This window comes from Scyliorhinus torazame, chromosome 4 (genome assembly GCF_047496885.1).
Source record: "Scyliorhinus torazame isolate Kashiwa2021f chromosome 4, sScyTor2.1, whole genome shotgun sequence".
Lineage (NCBI taxonomy): Eukaryota > Metazoa > Chordata > Chondrichthyes > Carcharhiniformes > Scyliorhinidae > Scyliorhinus > Scyliorhinus torazame.
Window position 1 is genome coordinate 279,428,213 of NC_092710.1, and position 19,867 is coordinate 279,448,079.

Genomic DNA, 19,867 nt, shown 5'->3' on the forward strand with positions numbered 1-19,867 from the left:
GGCCTAGCACCCTCAACCTTTCCTCGTAAGACCTACTCTCCATTCCAGGCAACATCCTGGTAAATCTTCTTTGCACCTTTTCCAAAGCTTCCACATCCTTCCTAAAATGAGGCGACCAGAACTGTACACAGTACTCCAAATGTGGCCTTACCAAAGTTTTGTACAGCTGCATCATCACCTCACGGCTCTTAAATTCAATCCCTCTGTTAATGAACGCGAGCACACCATAGGCCTTCTTCACAGCTCTATCCACTTGAGTGGCAACTTTCAAAGATGAATGAACATAGACTCCAAGATCTCTCTGCTCCTCCACATTGCCAAGAACTCTACCGTTAACCCTGTATTCCGCATTCATATTTGTCCTTCCAAAATGGACAACCTCACACTTTTCAGGGTTAAACTCCATCTGCCACTTCTCAGCCCAGCTCTGCATCCTATCTATGTATCTTTGCAGCCGACAACAGCCCTCCTTACTATCCACAACTCCACCAATCTTCGTATCGTCTGCAAATTTACTGACCCACCCTTCAACTCGCTCATCCAAGTCATTAATGAAAATCACAAACAGCAGAGGACCCAGAACTGATCCCTGCGGTACGCCACTGGTAACTGGGATCCAGGCTGAATATTTGCCATCCACCACCACTCTCTGACTTCTGTCGGTTAGCCAGTTCGTTATCCAACTGGCCAAATTTCCCACTGTCCCATGCCTCCTTACTTTCTGCAGAAGCCTACCATGGGGAACCTTATCAAATGCCTTACTAAAATCCATGTACACTACATCCACTGCTTTACCTTCATCCACATGCTTGGTCACCTCCTCAAAGAATTCAATAAGACTTGTAAGGCAAGACCTACCCCTCACAAATCCATGCTGACTATCCCTAATCAAGCAGTGTCTTTCCAGATGCTCAGAAATCCTATCCTTCAGTACCCTTTCCATTACTTTGCCTACCACCGAAGTAAGACTAACTGGCCTGTAATTCCCAGGGTTATCCCTAGTCCCTTTTTTGAACAGGGGCACGACATTCGCCACTCTCCAATCCCCTGGTACCACCCCTGTTGACAGTGAGGACGAAAAGATCATTGCCAACGGCTCTGCAATTTCATCTCTTGCTTCCCATAGAATCCTTGGATATATCCCGTCAGTCCCGGAGGACTTGTCTATCCTCATGTTTTTCAAAATGCCCACACCTTCCTTCCTAACAAGTATTTCCTCGAGCTTACCAATCTGTTTCTCACTGTCCTCTCCAACATATCACCCCTCTCATTTGTAAATACAGAAGAAAAGTACTCGTTCAAGACCTCTCCTATCTCTTCAGACTCAATACACAATCTCCCGCTACTGTCCTTGATCGGACCTACCCTCGCTCTAGTCATTCTCATATTTCTCACATAAGTGTAAAAGGCCTTGGGGTTTTCCTTGATCCTACCCCCCAAAGATTGTTCATGCCCTCTCTTAGCTCTCCTAATCCCTTTCTTCAGTTCCCTCCTGGCTATCTTGTATCCCTCCAATGCCCTGTCTGAACCTTGTTTCCTCAGCCTTACTTAAGTCTCCTTTTTCCTCTTAACAAGACATTCAACCTCACTTGTCAACCATGGTTCCCTCACTCGACCATCTCTTCCCTGCCTGACAGGGACATACATATCAAGGACACATAGTACCTGTTCCTTGAACAAGTTCCACATTTCACTTGAGTCCTTCCCTGACAGCCTATGTTCCCAACTTACGCACTTCAATTCTTGTCTGACAACATCGTATTTACCCTTCCCCCAATTGTAAACCTTGCCCTGTTGCACGCACCTATCCCTCTCCATTACTAAAGTGAAAGTCACAGAATTGTGGTCACTATCTCCAAAATGCTCCCCCACTAACAAATCTATCACTTGCCCTGGTTCATTACCAAGTACTAAATCCAATATTGCCCTTCCTCTGGTCGGACAATCTACATACTGTGTTAGAAAAGCTTCCTGGACACACTGCACAAACACCACCCCATCCAAACTATTTGATCTAAAGAGTTTCCACTCAATATTTGGGAATAGGGACAGTGTGGCTCTGAGGCAGAGCAGACAGGGAGAAGTTGCTGAACACAGCGGGTCTGGTGGCCTGAAGTGCATATGTTTTAATTCAAGAAGTATTACGGGTAAGGCAGATGAACTTAGAGCTTGGATTAGTACTTGGAACTATGATGTTGTTGCCATTACAGAGACCTGGTTGACGGAAGGGCAGGATTGGCAGCTAAATGTTCCAGGATTTAGATGTTTCAGGCGGGATAGAGGGGGATGTAAAAGCGGTGGCGGAGTTGCGCTACTGGTTAGGGAGGATATCACAGCTGTACTACGGGAGGACCCCTCAGAGGGCAGTGAGGCTATATGGGTAGAGATCAGGAATAAGAAGGGTGCAGTCACAATGTTGGGGGTTTACTACAGACCTCCCAACAGCCAGCGGGAGATAGAGGAGCAGATAGGTAGACAGATTTTGGAAAAGAGTAAAAACAACAGGGTTGTGGTGATGGGAGACTTCAACTTCCCCAATATTGACTGGGACTCACTTAGTGCCAGATGCTTAGACGGGGCAGAGTTTGTAAGGAGCATCCAGGAGGGCTTCTTAAAACAATATGTAGACAGTCCAACTAGGGAAGGGGCGGTACTGGACCTGGTATTGGGGAATGAGCCCGGCCAGGTGGTAGAAGTTTCAGTAGGGGAGCATTTCGGGAACAGTGACCACAATTCAGTAAGTTTTAAAGTGCTGGTGGACAAGGATAAGAGTGGTCCTAGGGTGAATGTGCTAAATTGGGGGAAGGCTAATTATAACAATATTTGGCGGGAATTGAAGAACCTAGATTGGGGGCGGATGTTTGAGGGCAAATCAACATCTGACATGTGGGAGGCTTTCAAGTGTCAATTGAAAGGAATTCAGGACCGTGAGGAAGAAGGATAAATACGGCAATTTTCGGGAACCTTGGATAACGAGAGATATTGTAGGCCTCGTCAAAAAGAAAAAGGAGGCATTTGTCAGGGCTAAAAGGCTGGGAACAGACAAAGCCTGTGTGGAATATAAGGAAAGTAGGAAGGAACTTAAGCAAGGAGTCAGGAGGGCTAGAAGGGGTCACGAAAAGTCATTGGCAAATAGGGTTAAGGAAAATCCCAAGGCTTTTTACACGTACATAAAAAGCAAGAGGGTAGCCAGGTAAAAGGTTGGCCCACTGAAGGATAGGCAAGGGAATCTATGTGTGGAGCCAGAGGAAATGGGCGAGGTACTAAATGAATACTTTGCATCAGTATTCACCAAAGAGAAGGAATTGGTAGATGTTGAGTCTGGAGAAGGGTGTGTCGATAGCCTGGGTCACATTGAGATCCAAAAAGACGAGGTGTTGGGCGTCTTAAAAAATATTAAGGTAGATAAGTCCCCAGGGCCTGATGGGATCTACCCCAGAATACTGAAGGAGGCTGGAGAGGAATTTGCTGAGGCCTTGACAGAAATCTTTGGATCCTCACTGTCTTCAGGTGATGTCCCGGAGGACTGGAGAATAGCCAATGTTGTTCCTCTGTTTAAGAAGGGTAGCAAGGATAATCCAGGGAACTACCGGCCGGTGAGCCTTACGTCAGTGGTAGGGAAATTACTGGAGAGAATTCTTCGAGACAGGATCTACTCCCATTTGGAGGCAAATGGACGTATTAGTGAGAGGCAGCATGGTTTTGTGAAGGGGTGGTCGTGTCTCACTAACTTGATAGAGTTTTTCGAGGAGGTCACAAAGATGATTGATGCAGGTAGGGCAGTGGATGGTGTCTATATGGACTTCGGTAAGGCCTTTGACAAGGTCCCTCATGGTAGACTAGTACAAAAGGTGAGGTCACATGGGATCAGGGGTGAGCTGGCAAGGTGGATACAGAACTGACTAGGTCATAGAAGGCAGAGAGTAGCAATGGAAGGATACTTTTCTAATTGGAGGGCTGTGACCAGTGGTGTTCCTCAGGGATCAGTGCTGGGACCTTTGCTGTTTGTAGTATATGTAAATGATTTGGAGGAACATGTAACTGGTCTGATTAGTAATTTTGCAGACGACACAAAGGTTGGTGGAATTGCGGATAGCGATGAGGACTGTCAGAGGATACAGCAGGATTTAGATTGTTTGGAGACTTGGGCGGAGAGATGGCAGATGGAGTTTAATCCGGACAAATGTGAGGTAATGCATTTTGGAAGGTCTAATGCAGGTAGGGAATATACAGTGAATGGTAGAACCCTCAAGAGTATTGAAAGTCAGAGAGATCTAGGAGTGCAGGTCCACAGGTAACTGAAAGGGGCAACACAGGTGGGGAAGGTAGTCAAGAAGGCATACGGTATGCTTGCCTTTATTGGCCGGGGCATTGAGTATAAGAATTGGCAAGTCATGTTGCAGCTGTATAGAACCTTAGTTAGGCCACACTTGGAGAATAGTGTTCAATTCTGGTCGCCACACTACCAGAAGGATGTGGAGGCTTTAGAGAGGGTGCAGAAGAGATTTACCAGAATTTTGCCTGGTATGGAGGGCATTAGCTATGAGGAGCGGTTGAATAAACTCGGTTTGTTCTCACTGGAACGACGGAGGTTGAGGGGCGACCTGATAGAGGTCTACAAAATTATTTGGGGCATAGACAGAGTGGATAGTCAGAGGCTTTTCCGCAGGGTAGAGCGGTTAATTACTAGGGGGCATAGGTTTAAGGTGAGAGGGGCAAGGTTTAGAGTAGATGTACGAGGCAAGTTTTTTACACAGAGGGTAGTCGGTGCCTGGAACCCGCTACCGGAGGAAGTGGTGGAAGCAGGGACGATAGTGACATTGAAGGAGCATCTTGACAAATACATGAATAGGATGGGAATAGAGGGATACGGACCCAGGAAGTATAGAAGATTGTAGTTTAGTCGGGCAGCATGGTCGGCACGGGCTTGGAGGGCCGAAGGGCCTGTTCCTGTGCTGTACTTTTCTTTGTTTGTTCTTTGTGCACTGAATTCTGTCCGAGATTCTTCTTCTAATTTCTTCCTCTTTCGTCGTCCAGGGAGCTCTGAATTTGTTTGCCCTACCTTTCCCTTTCGAGGGAATATATCCTGACTACGCCTGAACTATATATTCTTTGGAATATTGTTCATAGGACATAGGAACAGAATTAGGCCATTTGACCCATCGAGTCTGCTCCGCCATACAATCATGGCATATATGTTTCGCCATGTGGCTGCCTTCTTCCCATAGCCTCTGATCCCCTTATTAATCAAGTACCTATCTACTCTGTCTTAAAAATACTCAGTGACTTGGCTTCCGCAGCCTTCTGTGGCAAAGAGTGCCACAGATTCGACACCCTCTGGCTGAAGAAATTCCTCCTCATCTCTGTTTTAGTCTGAGATTGTGCCCTCGGGTACTAGTTTCTCCAACTATGGAAACATCTTATCCATGTTCACTCTATCTTGGCCTCTCAGTATTCTGTAAGTTTCAATGAGATCATCCCTCATCCTTCTAAACTATATCAAATACGGACCCAGAGTCCTCAACCGCTCCTCATATGGCAAGTACTTCATTCCGGGGATCATTCCTGTGAACCTCCTATGGACCCACTCCAGGACCAACAGATCCTTCCTTAGATACAGGGCCCAAAACTGCTCACAATATTCCAAATGGGGCCTTATCCAGCCTTAGCAGTACATTCCTGCTCTTGTATTCTAGCCCTCTCGACATGAATGCTCGCAGTGCATTTGCCTTCCTAACTGCCAACTGAACCAGTACGTTAACCTTAAGAGAATCCTGAACTAGGATCCCAAGTCTCTTTTCCCATTTGGAAAATAGTCTATGCCTCTATTCTTCCTACTAAGTGCACAACCTCACACTTTTCTACATTGCATTCCATCTGCCACTTCTTTGTCTACTCTCGTAGCCTGTCCTGGTCCTGGTCAGCTTCATTTTTCTTGCCAATCTTTGACTCCTAATTTATTTGCCCTAGGTCCACTCTTACCCCATTCAAGTTGTCTTTCCCCCACCAGTAATTTAATTAATAATTTTAATTTAAGAATCTTTATTGTCACAAGTCATCTTACATTAACGCTGTAGTGAAGTTACTGTGAAAAGCCCCTAGTCACCACATCTCGGCGCGTATTCGGGTACACAAGGGAGAATTCAGAATGTCCAAATTACTGAACAGCACCTCTTGCCATGTGGACTTGTGGGAGGAAACAGGAGCACCCGGAGGAAACCCATGCAGACACAGGGAGAACGTGCAGACTCCACACAGACAGTGACCCATGCCGGGAATCGAACCTGGGCCCCTGGCGCTGTGAAGCAACTGTGCTAACCACTATGCTACAGTGCTGCCCGATATTCTTACTCTAGACTGTTCTTTGTCCTTTTGCACAGATAGCTTAAATTTTGTGCTACAATGATCACTGTCCCCTAAATGGGAAGCATGGAGGTGCAGTGGTTAGCACTGCGCCCTCACAGTGCCAGGGGCCTGGTTTCAATTCTGGCCTTGGGTGACTGTCTGTGTGGAGTTTGCACTTCCTCCCCATGAGTGTGGTGCTCCACTTTCCTCCCACAGTCCAAAGATGTGCAGGTTTGGCCATGCCCCTTTATGTCCAAAAGGTTAAGTGGGGTTACTGGGTGGGGGCATGGGCCTAAGTAGGGTGCTCTTTCCAAAGGTCAGTGCAGACTTGATGGGTCGAATGGCCTCCTTCTGCACTGTAGAGATTCTATGAAATGTTCTCCAATTTCTCAAGCACTGCAGTGCTCTCCTTAAACAACACAACCACCCTTCTCCTTTACTTTCTTTCTTGAACACTTTGTATTCAAGAATATTTAACACGTAGTCTTGCCATTCTTTGAGTCACAACATCATAGGTGAGAATTTCTGGCTGGATCTTAGGGTCCCCCCCCCCCCAATAGCATACACCAACAGCGAGGAATGTATTGAACAACCGAACCAGAAGATCCAGCCACTGGCTAGCTGCCCTCTGCCGCTGCAGAACACGCCACGCAGGGGAAGGAAAATCCCACTCCGTTGGTGGGATTCTCCCGCAACTGGCCGGATGGCCCGGCACCAAGAGCGGCGCGAACCACTCCGGCGTCGGGCCGCCCGGAAGTTGCGGAATCCTCCGCACTTCCGGGGGCTAGGCCAGCGCCGGAGGTGTTGCCGCCGCGCCAACCAGCGCCAAAGGGCCGGCGTGAGTTGGCGCATGCGCAGACCGGCCGGCGTGTTCATGCGCAGGCGGGTTCTTCTCCGCGCCGGTCATGGCGGAGCCCTACAGAGGCCGGCACGGAGGGAAAGAGTGCCCTCACGGCACAGGCCCGCCCGCAGATCGGTGGGCCCCGATCACGGGCCTGGCCACCGCCCCCCCCCCCCCCCCCCCCCCCCCGCCCCCCCGGGAGCTGGATCCACCCGAGGAACGCGCTAGACGGCTGACAAGCCGGATCCCGCCGGGATGGACCATGTCCATTTCACGCTGGTGGGAGTGGCCAGGAACGGGTGGGCGCTCTCCAGAGAATTGCCGGGGGACGCTGCCAACAGCCCCCGACCGGCGCGGCGTAAACCCCGCCCTTCCCGCAAACTGGCGCCGTGAATATGGCAGTCGGTGGCGGGGCGGGACTGACGCCGCTCCGCCGGGAATCTCCGACACGGCGGCGGGTCGGAGAATCCCGCCTCATATTTCCACATGGCAATCTGCATCTGCAGCTGAATCACATCAATTTATTTACTATACTCCGTACATTCACATAGTGACCCTTATTTAGACTCCGGGGGCGGGATTCTCCCTTCTGGCGACTAAGTCCCAACACCCACCGGAAAATGGACGAGAACCACTCCGGACTTTTTCCTCAAGGGTCCGGGGTGATTCCCCGTTTTCCAGGCGGCTAGCAGAGCCCCAGCGTGCATCCCGTAGTTCCGGCTGCTGGCGGGGCCCTGTTGGTCAGACGCAAGCGGGTCCGTGCATGCGCGCAGCGGCCCACCTCAGCGCGGGCGCTGCCGACATGGCGGAGCCACACAGCGGGCCCGCACAGAGGAAGGTAGGTCACTCCCAGATCGCGATGGCCCACCGATAGGTGGCCCCCGATCGCGGGCCTGGCCACGGCTGAATTCCCCCCCCCCCGGAGTCAGATACCCCTAGCCCCTCACCAGGACCGGGCGCGCGTGTCGCAGCTCCCACCGGGTGGTACCACATGTAAACCACGCCGGTGGGAGTTTGGCCCGTCGACTGCGGAGAATCACCATGGGGGTCTGTTCCAACGGCCCCCGACCGCGCAGCGTCGACCGCACGCGCGGGACTGGTGGGTCCGCGGAGAATTGCGGAAGCGCCATCGTGCCGGATTTCCGGCGTGAACTACTATTCTCCGCCCCCGCGCCAGGCACAATTTAGGCGCCAATGGTCGGAGAATCCCGCTCCATTACTTTCTCCTTTGCTTTGACCCCACCCATTAACTTATTATTTCTTACTCATGTGCTATTTATATCCTAGTATTCTATGTACCTTGGTATTCCTCTCTGATATTGTCTCCTGATTCCCACAGCTCTGCTAAATTAGTTTAAACTCTTCCCACTAGCACTAGAAAACCAGCAGTGGCAAGGAATTGTGTTGGTCCTATTTTGCCCAGAGCTGGTCCCAATGTCCCAACAATCTAGGTCCTTCCTCCTTTACTATCGTTCCAGCCACGCATTCATCTGCTTGATCTTCCTAGTTCTATTCTCATTGGTACAGGGAATAATCCAGAGATTACTACTTTTGAGATCCTGCTTGCTCATTTTCTATCTAGCTCATTAGATTCTGACTGTCGGACTTCACCTGCTGCCTGTCTCTCCCTCCTCGGGGTGCTCTGCAGCTACTCAAGTGATATCCTTGATCTTAGCACCGGGAAAGCAACATATCATCCTCGATTCATGTCCACAGCTGCAAAAATTTCTGTCTATTCCCCTAACTATTGAATTGCCTATCACAGTCTTCCTTATACACCCCTGTGCAACTAAGCCACCTATCGTGCCATGTACTTAGTTCTGCTGCACTCCCCAGATGAATCATCATCATCAGCGTCCAGAATTGAATACTGTTTGGAGAGTCGGATACACTCGAGGGACTCCTGCACTACCTGCCAATTTTTCTTTGACTGTCTGATAGTCACTCTACCTGTATACTCTTAAGCGGTGAGGTAACAACATCTATAATTGTGCTATCCATGAAGCTCTCAATCTCGTGAATGCACCGCTGCTGCTCGAGTTCCGAAACCTGATGTTCAAGCTACTGCAACTAGCGACACCTGCGGTACAAAAGGTTATTCAGTACAAGGGAAGAATTCTGGAGTTCCCACATAGTACAGGGTGTGCATTCTAAAGGTCAGAGCAGCCCTGTCACTTCTCTATTACTTAATCTCACTACTGCTAATAGACCTTACCAATATTAATAAACCTTACAACTATTAATAAAACTTACTAACACTGATAATTCTTACTAATACTTAACACATCTTATTAACCTTGCTTAAAAATAAAAGGTAATACTCACCAGTTATTTATTATTAATACTTAATATTTTTATTGTTTCTAATCTGCCAGACTCAGTCCCTCGGCAACATTGCTACCAAGTCTATCAACTTTCCTGCCATGTCAAATCTCATTTTTTTGTTTCTATATCTGCAAGCTATGTAATAGAGGAACTCAGCAGAGTTCTCTGAATTCTCAGCTTCTCTCACCATTATATTTCCCCACTCAGCTCCCCTGAATTCACTTTCTCTCACCGGTTTTTAGTCCTGCTCAGCTTCGCATTTTGTTATCGAGTGAATAAGAATTTACCATAGTTGGACGTTTCTTTTCAATTTTTTTAAAGTTAACTTTGAAACATTGATAAATTGTTGTACTTATTGAGTTTTGTTGCGCTCCTTTGGTCAGAATCAGGTTGCTATAGTGTTGTGAACATCCTCTTAAAATGCTTTGCAGGATTGTCTGTCCTATAAATATCTACTTGGCTGCCAGTTCTGTTGTTCCGTAATATGTCATTTGAAATTTCCTACCTTTTACAGAACTTAGTTTTATTATCTTTTCCTACCATCTAACATGAAGTAACATGCTTCCACGAGTTGTATCCTAATCAACCTTGGCTAGCGACTGATTTTCAAACAGGTCATCTGAGCAGAAGGATGGTGCAGTGGTTAGCACTTCTGCCTCTCTGCGCTGAGGACCGGGATTCGATCCTGGCCCCAGGTCACTGTCTGTGTGGAGTTTGTCCATTCTTCCCATGCAGCGTGGGTCTCACCCTCACAACCCAAGGATGTGCAGGGTATGTGGATTGGCCACTAAATTACCCCTTAATTGGAACAAAAAACGAATTGGATACTTTAAATTTATTTAAAAATAAAGTCTTCTGAGCAGGAATTTAAGATTCAACTTCTTTTATTCAGTCTATTCAATCCTTCACTTTCAGAAAGAAGCAACCAAACAAACAGAAGAGATTAAAAACCTAAAACAAGAGAAACAAGCATTAATGGTGGACCTGGAAAAGATGAAGAAAGAGTGCAGCATGGCTAAAGTACAACTTAGTTACACTTCAGGCAAGTTATACAGTTTAACCTCGTCAACATAGAACATAGAAAATTACAGCGCAGTACAGGCCCTTCGACCCTCGATGTTGCGCCGACCTGTGAAACCACTCTAAAGCCCATCTACACTATTCCCTTATCATCCATATGTCTATCCAATGACCATTTGAATGCCCTTAGTGTTGGCGAGTCCACTACTGTTGCAGGCAGGGCATTCCACACCCTTACTACTCTCTGAGTAAAGAACCTACTTCTGACATCTGTCTTATATCTATCTCCCCTCAATTTAAAGCTATGCCCCCTCATGCTAGACATCACCATCCGAGGAAAAAGGCTCTCACTGTCCAACCTATCTAATCCTCTGATCATCTTGTATGCCTCAATTAAGTCACCTCTTAACTTTCTTCTCTCTAACGAAAACAGCCTCAAGTCCCTCAGCCTTCCCTCATAAGATCTTCCCTCCATACCAGGCAACATTCTGGTAAATCTCCTCTGCACCCTTTCCAATGCTTCCACATCCTTCCTATATTGCGGCGACCAGAATTGCACGCAATACTCCAAATGCGGCCGCAAAGGCAATTTAGATCATATAGAAGCTCTTGGGTTGTTCTTGTTAGGTTTAATACATTTTCAAAGCTAAATAAACAGAAGAAGACAGAAAGACATCAGTAGATTTGAAAGTTAATTGATTTCAGCATATTTTGTGAAATCAGTAGTTTTAGAGCACAATTTTGCAAAATGTAAAGCCACCCGTATCTACTTTCTGAGACTACCTGAACATAATAGTATTTTGGACAGAAGATGTTGCAGATTGGTTGCCCATTTAAATAAAACTCAGATTTTATTTTTCCATTGATAATTTATTTTGAATTGATATGCTTGTACTTTCTTCCTTCTGTTACTTCCCTTAAACCTTGTAAGGTTTACTTGTAGGGGGGCGATTATCTCTCGCCACCAGTATGCTCTCTGAGGCCATCAAAATTCTAACTAGGAGCTGTGACTCATGAGCTGACTTCAGAGAATTAAGTGCAAACTGAAGAATTCCATTAGTCTGCCTGAAACTTGCATTGACCCATTGAACAATATCTATATTACTTTATATGTTGTCTTAAAAAAAAAAGGCATTTCAGAGAGATATAACAAAAAGATTGAAAGGGGGATGGGGTGACCTAAAACCTAGTCAGAGAAGTGGGTTGTACAGAGGATCTTAAAGATGAGGAAGATGGTGTAGAGGCAGCAATCAAAATGTGAAATGAACCCAGAAAGAATAGTGAAGATGAAAGGTATATTTTGATGCTGCAGTGGGGAAACTTGGAGATGTGACTGGAAGAATTAAATTGGGTAGAATGCCTTTCCTTATCTGAAACTATCGTGCATTTTTCATCGCAAACCATATTCCTGGTTTAAAAAACATATTTAATCTAGGTGATAAAGAGTTTGAGATGAAAATAATGGAAGAACAGCACAAACAAGAAATCCAACGTCTCAACAAGAGGTTACAATGGTATGCTGAAAACCAGGAGATGCTGGATAAGGATGCAGCACGGCTTAAAGCAGCAAATATAGAAATTGAGAAGCTGAAGGAGCAGGTACGGAACATACTTAACAAAACTTAAGTGCAACTTTAGATATTTTGGATTTCTACTAATGGACCAGAAGTTTACAACTTCTTGAGCCTTTTCCCCCACCAGTTTGACTTCAGTGTTGAATGGTTATGGTGAATCACTGAGGTATACAAGATATAAGTTGGTATGGCTAGTAGTTTCCAAGTTACATGGGCACAATTATGCATGCAAACATCAAATCAATGAATTATAATCTGTCCCCTCAGCATTTTCTTTGTCAATTATTATACATGCTGGTTATTCATGAAGCAAAACAATTTGTTTTATCTCTGACAAATGTGTCTCATGCGGACAGTTTGGACTGACTGCAGAGGTTTATCACTGCTAGCAATTCTTTAAATGCATCCTTGTTATGGGCATGTGAAAGAAGCACCAAAGGAATATAGAAACTATTGTTCCTGTCGATCACCTGAACCAATTATCCATGCCTTTTAAACATATGGTGCTGTATTAAGAAAGAATTTAAACAATAATACTTAAATCTGCCTCCCATCCATTGACTCCATCTAAACCTCCCGCTGCCTGGGGAAGGCGGGCAGCATAATCAAAGACCCCTCCCACCCGGCTTGCTCACTCTTCCAACTTCTTCCATTGGGTAGGAGATACAAATGTCTGAGAACACGCACGAACAGACTCAAAAACAGCTTCCCCCCACCCCCCCGTATTACCAGACTCCTAAACAACCCTCTTCTGGACTGACCTCATTGACACTACACCCCTCTATGCTTCACCCGATGCCGGTGTTATCCAGTTACATTGTGTACCCTGTTGCCCTATTATGTATTTTCTTTTATCTCCTTTTCTTTTCATGTACTTAATGATCCGTTGAGCCGCTCGCAGAAAAATACTTTTCACTGTACCGCGGTACATGTGACAATAAACAAATCTAATCCAATCCAATTTTGGACAGTTAGTTAGAAGAAACCTGTTTGTGCAAAAAAGAGCCAACCCTGCGCAGGCACAGCGTAGCTAAGTAATATGGTTGTCCACGGACATCATGGTTCTGGGCACTGAGCCGGACTGGCAGAAGCTGTGGTTCAGTACTTTGGTGCTTTGACAAACTTATCCAGACTTGAAATATTGACTCCGTTCTCTCTCCACAAACGCTGGCAGACCTGCTGAGATTGTCCAGCATTTTCCGTATTTGTTGCTGTGGTTCAGTATTTTGACCTTGCTTCAGAGATGATCTGGAGATAAGCAGAAAGCATATACTGCACTTCTAAATGCATTTTGAGAAATTATGGGTGGGATTCTCCAGCCGCACCTGCCCGCCGACTGGAAATTCCCGCCCAAGGTCAATGGACCTTTACATCGTCCGCCTCCAGCCTGTGGCAATCTTGTAGCGGGCTGGGCAGAAGAATCCATCTCAATGAGAACGACAAGCATGCCTTTAGTTAACAATGTTTTTCATCTGAGGCTTAGGCCTGTATGAAAATTTTAAGTATTTGAGTACCTGCAAAGTCTCAGAATCAACCCTGTTAGCTGAGCTTTTTTCTTGTTGGGACCTGGGCATTGTTGGCAAAGCCAGCATTTATTGCTCATTCTGGTTGCCATTTTAGTAGTGCTGGGATAATGATCCAGTTCTCTTTTGAAAGCCATAATAGAATATGCCTCCACCACACTATCAACAGTGCATTCCAGATCCTAACCACTTGTTGCATAAAAATGTTTTTTCTCAAGTTCCTATTGCTTCTATTGCCAGTTACCTTGAATCAGCTCCCTTTGGTTCTGAATCCTTACACCAATGGGAACAGTTTCTCCCTATCAACTCTGTTCAGACTCATGATTTTTGACACCTCTATTAAATCTCCTTCTAACAATCTCTTCTCCAGCCCCAACTTCTCCAATCTATCCACTTACCTGAAGTTCTTCATCCCTGCAACCATTCTTGGGAATCTTCTCTGCACCCTCGCTAATGCCTTCATGTCATTCCTAAACGTGTGGCACCAAGAACGGGGCACAGCATACCAACTGAGGCTGAACCAGTGTTTTATACATGTTTATCATTGCTGTCATACTTTTGTCCCTACTTATAAAGCCACTTATCTGCCCATTCCATCGGTCTGTGCCCTCTTCAAATGTTTTCATTATCCTCACAGTTCACAATACTTCCAAGGTTTGTGCCATCCACAAATATTGGAATTGCCCTGTACATCCAAGTCTAGATCGTTAATATATAGCAAGAAAATAAGGGTTCTTGACACCCCTCCATGGGGAATTCCCACTATATACCATTCTCCGGGATAAAAACCTGTTCACTACTACTATTTCCTGTCTCTTAGCCAAGTTTGTATCCAAGTTGTTACTGTTCCTATATTTTTCCACGTGCCCTAACTTTGCTCTCAAGCCTGTCAATTGGCACTTTATCAATGGCCTTGGAAAGTCCATGTACACATCAACCACATTACTCTCATTGACCTTCTCTAATACAGAGTCAAAAATTCAAACAAGTTAGTTGAACACAATACATCGTTAACAAACCTCTGCTGACTTTTCATAATAATTTCACATTTCTCCAAATGACTGGTAATTTTGTCCCAAATTATCATTTCTGAAACTTTCCAACGGGTTAAACTGACTGACCTATAGTTGTTGGGCTTATCCTTTTTGAAAAAAGGTGTAACATTTGAAATTTTCCAGTTATCTGGCACCAGTATTGGATCTAAGGAGGATTCGAAGATTATGCAAAGTACCTCTGCAATTTTCACTTTTACTTCCTTCAGTATCCTTTGGTGCACCTTAGCTGGTCCTTGTAACGTATCAACTTTGAAGTTCCCTTTATTCAATAGGCTCTAATCTTGCTGACAAACCTGTTACATGGCCTGTTTAATGGATTGAATGACCTCATCCTTGTACCATTCTATGATTAAATTAAATGGGTAAGAAATGTATTTTCTTGTTACTGAGAACATGAAAATAATAGTTTGAGTAAATGTGTGTAAGATAGTAATGAACTGTTTGCCCATGTTTACAATCACAATCTTTACAGTGCAGAAGGAGGCCATTCGACCCATTGAGTTTGAACTAGCTTTCTGAAAACATTCAACCTAGTCCTACTCCCCGGCCTTGTCTCCATAACCTTGCACATTCTTTCTTTTCAGGTAGCAATCCAATTTCCTTTTGAATATCGCGATCGAACCTGCCTCCACCACCGTACCAGGAAGTTTGTTCCAGACTCCAATCACCCATGGGTGCAAACAATTTTTCCTCATCACTTTTTCTCCTTTTCAATTATTTTGAATCTGTGCGCTCTAGTTCTTGATGCTTTCTTGAGTGGGAACAGTTTTTCACTACTTACCCTGTCCGTACCTCTCAGGAACTTGACTATCTCTATCAGGTCTCCTCTCCGTCTTTTCTCCAAGGAAATCAGTCCCAATCTCTCCAATCTGTCATCATGGCTACAGTTCTTTTTCCCTGGAATAATACTTGTGAATCTCCTCTGTAATCTCTCCAATGCCTTCACGTTCTTTCTCAAGTATGGCGCAGTAGTCCAGATGAGGTCTAAATATTGTCTTCGAATGTTTTCTGAAGAATTTAATTTACAACAGCTTGTATTTGTACAATTTATAACTTGTATTTATATAGTTTATTGGTATTAGCTTGTAATTGAAAGAATAAAACATCCCTAAGCAGTTTGCAAATATGAGACCAAGCCACATGAGGAGATATTGGGTCAGATGACCAAGTGCTTAGTAAAAGAGGAGGCTTTAAGCAGTGTCCTAAAGTGGAAAGAGAAATGGGGAGGTGTTGGGAGGGTACTCCAGAGCTTAGGGCCTGAGCACATGAAGGCACAGCCAGAAATGTTGGAATGATTTCAAATTGGGGATATTGGAAAGGTCTGGAATTAGAAAGATATCTCAGGGCGGTTGTAAGGCTACTGGTTGCTGTATTATTTAGCTGCAAGGTAAATATTACCTTTGTGGTCCTGGAAAATAATACCCCAAAAATATGTACGTGTGTCAGAAGGGGAGGAATACAAACTTGAGACCATGTAGCCTCTGACTCACCATTAGCATTCGAACTGGTTCAAATTTTCTCTCTCTAACTTATAAAACACCTTTGATGCGATTCTCCCATTTGCAGACAAAGTGCTTCTGCCAGTGGGAAAACCAGAGTGAATCCCGCTGGCGCTAGGAGAGACCTCAACGTGTCATGCTATGACTCTTGGAAGTTATTGTCAGCTGAATCAGCTTTTTCGAGTCGTTCCATGGCACAACGGAGTCCGTACTGCCACTGAGAGGGGCTGATCCTATTCTCTGACCGCTCCCACACCATTTTTTAAAGAGTGCTCCGATCTCAAAAAACTGCTGTAGCTCCCACCGGATTGCTGGCAGGACACACCAGCGCCTCAGTATCCACCCCCTTCAACCTCCCTCCTTCAGGCAGTGCCAACCTGGCACCTTGCTCCATAGGGTGGCAAAGTGATAAGTACCCTCCCATCAATTGCCGCCAGGTTGCCGAAGGTGTCCTTCATGGGATGTGGGGATCAGAGCTGGATTGCACTGAACTGGTGGGGCTTAGGCTCGGGATCTTTCCTGGAATGCGGCGCATTTGCAGCTCTCCCCATCTGTAGCCTTTAAACCCTTTAAACAGTACCTCAGAAATACATATCTCTCATAATAAAGTGAAAGTGTTCTCATCTGTAACCCTAAACAATTTTAAAAGTCTGTTAGTATGTCAAATTTAAAGGTCTGTGAGATCAAGGCAAGAATAATCTCGTTAAAGTGGAGAAAACGTTTGAAGTAGTTTCACACGTTTAATTTCATTGCCCGTTAAAGTATAGACCTCTGGGGGTATGCCTGGAAGGCTGAAAGCTTTGATCTGCATTGTTTGCATTCAATTTCATGCCCCATTGCCTGCTAAAAGCTTTCTCATTGACAGGTCGAGGCAGTTTCAAATTTCAAATCTGGGATTCAGATTGTTTACTTACTCTGCAGGGATCCATTAACTCAGGGGAACAGGTGTTTTCCTAACTGCAGTTTTTTTAATGAGGCTGCCTTTTTGTTCTCAAGTGCTTCCTAGAACTGGGCTGCCCCACACCTGTGGCTGGATTCTCCAATTCTGGGGCTATGTCCCCACGCTGGTTTGGGAACGGAGGCGTTGTGCGGCGATTCCCCGTTTTGCTGGGGTCTAGCAGGAAGACCGCGTAGTGCACCGGGCTCTAGCTGCTGAAACGCCCCGGAAAATTGCCGGGTCCATGCATCCACCCATGGTGACCTGCTGCGGGCGCGCAGCGCAGCATGGTGGAGGCCGCTCGTGGACCTGTCCCGTGAAATAGTCCCCCATACCCGTGGATCGGCCCTCCCCTGACTGTGGCTGAGTCCGCATCCACCACGCCGAGTTCCCGATGGGTGAGACCATGAAAGACCCACGGCATGGGAACTCGGCCGGTTGGGGCCGGTGCATCGGAGGGCTGGCCTCAGGCAATGTCCAGAGGCTGTCGATACGTGGCCCAGCGTACTCGCTGCTTTGGAGGAGCGGAGCATCGCGAAAGCGGCCCTGCCCCCAATTTGGTCAGGAACTTGGATTCTCTGGCCATTGGCCGAACGGGATTTCGGCGTCGGTGACCGGAGAATCCAGCCACTGATTTTTGGTGCTATTCTGCGGCAGACCACAAATCCCCCTTACAGCAGACAGACCCTGAGAATCCCAGCCCTTTACTTCATTATCAATTAACAAATTTCTTCCTTCATCTTCTTTCCAAATCCTTTCAGTAGCCACATTTATACCTTCATGATCTCTCAGCCGAGAACCTTTTGCAAACACATCTGACCTAACAATGCCATGGACAATATATTTGCCTTTTATTGACATAGTCATTGGACTAGTCATTGGAAACATAATTTGATGCAGCAAAATGCTCTGGGGAAATGATTCAAATCCCAGCACAGCAGATGGTGGAATTGAATTCAATAAAAATTTGGAATTAAACCATTATTGTAAAACCCCATCTAGTTCACTAATGTTCTTTAGGAAAGTAGAGAAAATAGGATCAGGAGTAGGCCATTCGGCCCTTAGAGCCTGCTCCGCCATTCACTATGATCATGGCTGATCATCCAACTTAATAGCCTAGTCCCACCTTCCCCCCATATCCTTTGATCCCCTTTGCCTCAAGTGCGATATCTGCTTCTTGAAAACCTTGAGCGGGATTCTCTATCGGCTGACGTCGGAATTGGGAAACACGATTGGGCAGAGAATCGGGTTTGACGTCATCTGCATAAATTTGTGAATTTGTCATTTTTAACCTTGTTACTTTGGCAGGTAGAAAAGCTTGCAGCTTATTCCAGAGAGAAACATTCACCTCCTGAGAAACGTGCAAAGGGGAGAGCTCTTGAAGCCAAGCGAATTCAGGACCTTGAGCGGCAGGTCCGTATTGTTTCTTAACTCTTACATTTCAAATTTTTTTCCTGTTATATAGCAATATTAAACAATATATGTCCTGTCTCATGCCATGTCCCAAAAGCTCTACAATACCCAGGCATTGGTTTTAAAATTAGTTTTATTTAGGTTGTTTTGAAGGTTTCCAATTTTTTATCATGGGCGGGATTCTCCGTAGCCCGACGCCAAAATCGGGGTCGGTTCCGATTTGATGCCAGTCCGCCTTGCTCCAATCCATCAAAAATGGCGTCATCATGACGATTGCCGTGTGTCGTTTCAGCACCATTGACGGATCCACCTGTGATGCTCCACCTGGAGGTTCCCCTTCAAGTCACTCACCACCCTGACTTGGAAATATATCGCCATTCCTTCGCTGTCACTGGGACAAAATCCTAAAACTCCCTCCATAACAGTACAGTTGGTGTACCTATACCTGAAGGACTGCAGAGGTTCAAGAAGGCAATTCACCGCCACCTTCTGAAGGGCAACTTGGGATGGGCAATAAATGCTGGCCTAACCAGCGATGCCCACATCCCGTAAATGAATAAAAAAACGAAAAATCTGCTGCCCTTGTCCTTCTAGATGGTAATGGTCATGGGTTTCTCTAAGGAACTTTGGCGAGTTAGTGCAGTGCATCTTGTGGATGGTATACATGGACGTCATTGTTCGTCGGTGGTGGAGGGTTTGAATGTTTGTGGAAGGGGGAGCAATCATGCGGGCTGCTTTGTCCTTGATGGTGTTGAGCTTCTTGAGTGTTGTTGGAGCTGCACTCATCCAGGCAAGTGGAGAGTATTCCATTATATTCCTGGCTTGTCCCTAATAGATGGTGGACAGGCTTTGGGGGGTCAGGAGGTGAGTTACTCACTGTAAGATTCCTAGCCTTTGGCCTGCCCTGGTAGCCACAGTATTAATATGGCTTGTCCAGTTCAGTTTCTGATAAATGGTAACCCCCAGGATATTGATTGTGGGGGATTCAGCAAGGGTAATGCCATTGAATTTCAAGGGGCGGTGGTTACATCCTCTCTTGTAGGAGTTGGTCATTGCTTGGCAATTGTGTGGTGCGAATGTAACTTGTCAGCTGAAGCCTACATCTACATGTTGATTGGGCAAGCCAAATTAGAAATAATACTATGGTGAATGAATTCCTGGAGTATGTACAAGATGTTTTTTTAGACCAGGCTGTTGAGGAATCAATTGGGGAACATGCTATTGGGGGACATGCTGTGTTATACTTGGTATTATGCAATGAGAAGGGGAACAGTGATCATAACATGATCTATGTATGTACCTATGTATGATAGATTTCTTCATTAGGACGGAAAG

The 19,867-nt window shown here is 45.8% G+C and overlaps 1 protein-coding gene across 1 annotated transcript in view; it reads left to right on the plus strand.

Moving 5' to 3' along the window:
• The window catches only part of cep162 (centrosomal protein 162), a 211,735-nt gene that overhangs the window by 116,638 nt on the left and 75,230 nt on the right, over nucleotides 1-19,867 (plus strand). Inside the window, exons 20-22 of the mRNA XM_072499835.1 lie at nucleotides 10,427-10,553; nucleotides 11,967-12,130; nucleotides 18,428-18,532. Coding sequence (XP_072355936.1) covers nucleotides 10,427-10,553; nucleotides 11,967-12,130; nucleotides 18,428-18,532 — 396 coding nt within the window. The remainder of the gene's footprint in view (nucleotides 1-10,426; nucleotides 10,554-11,966; nucleotides 12,131-18,427; nucleotides 18,533-19,867) is intronic.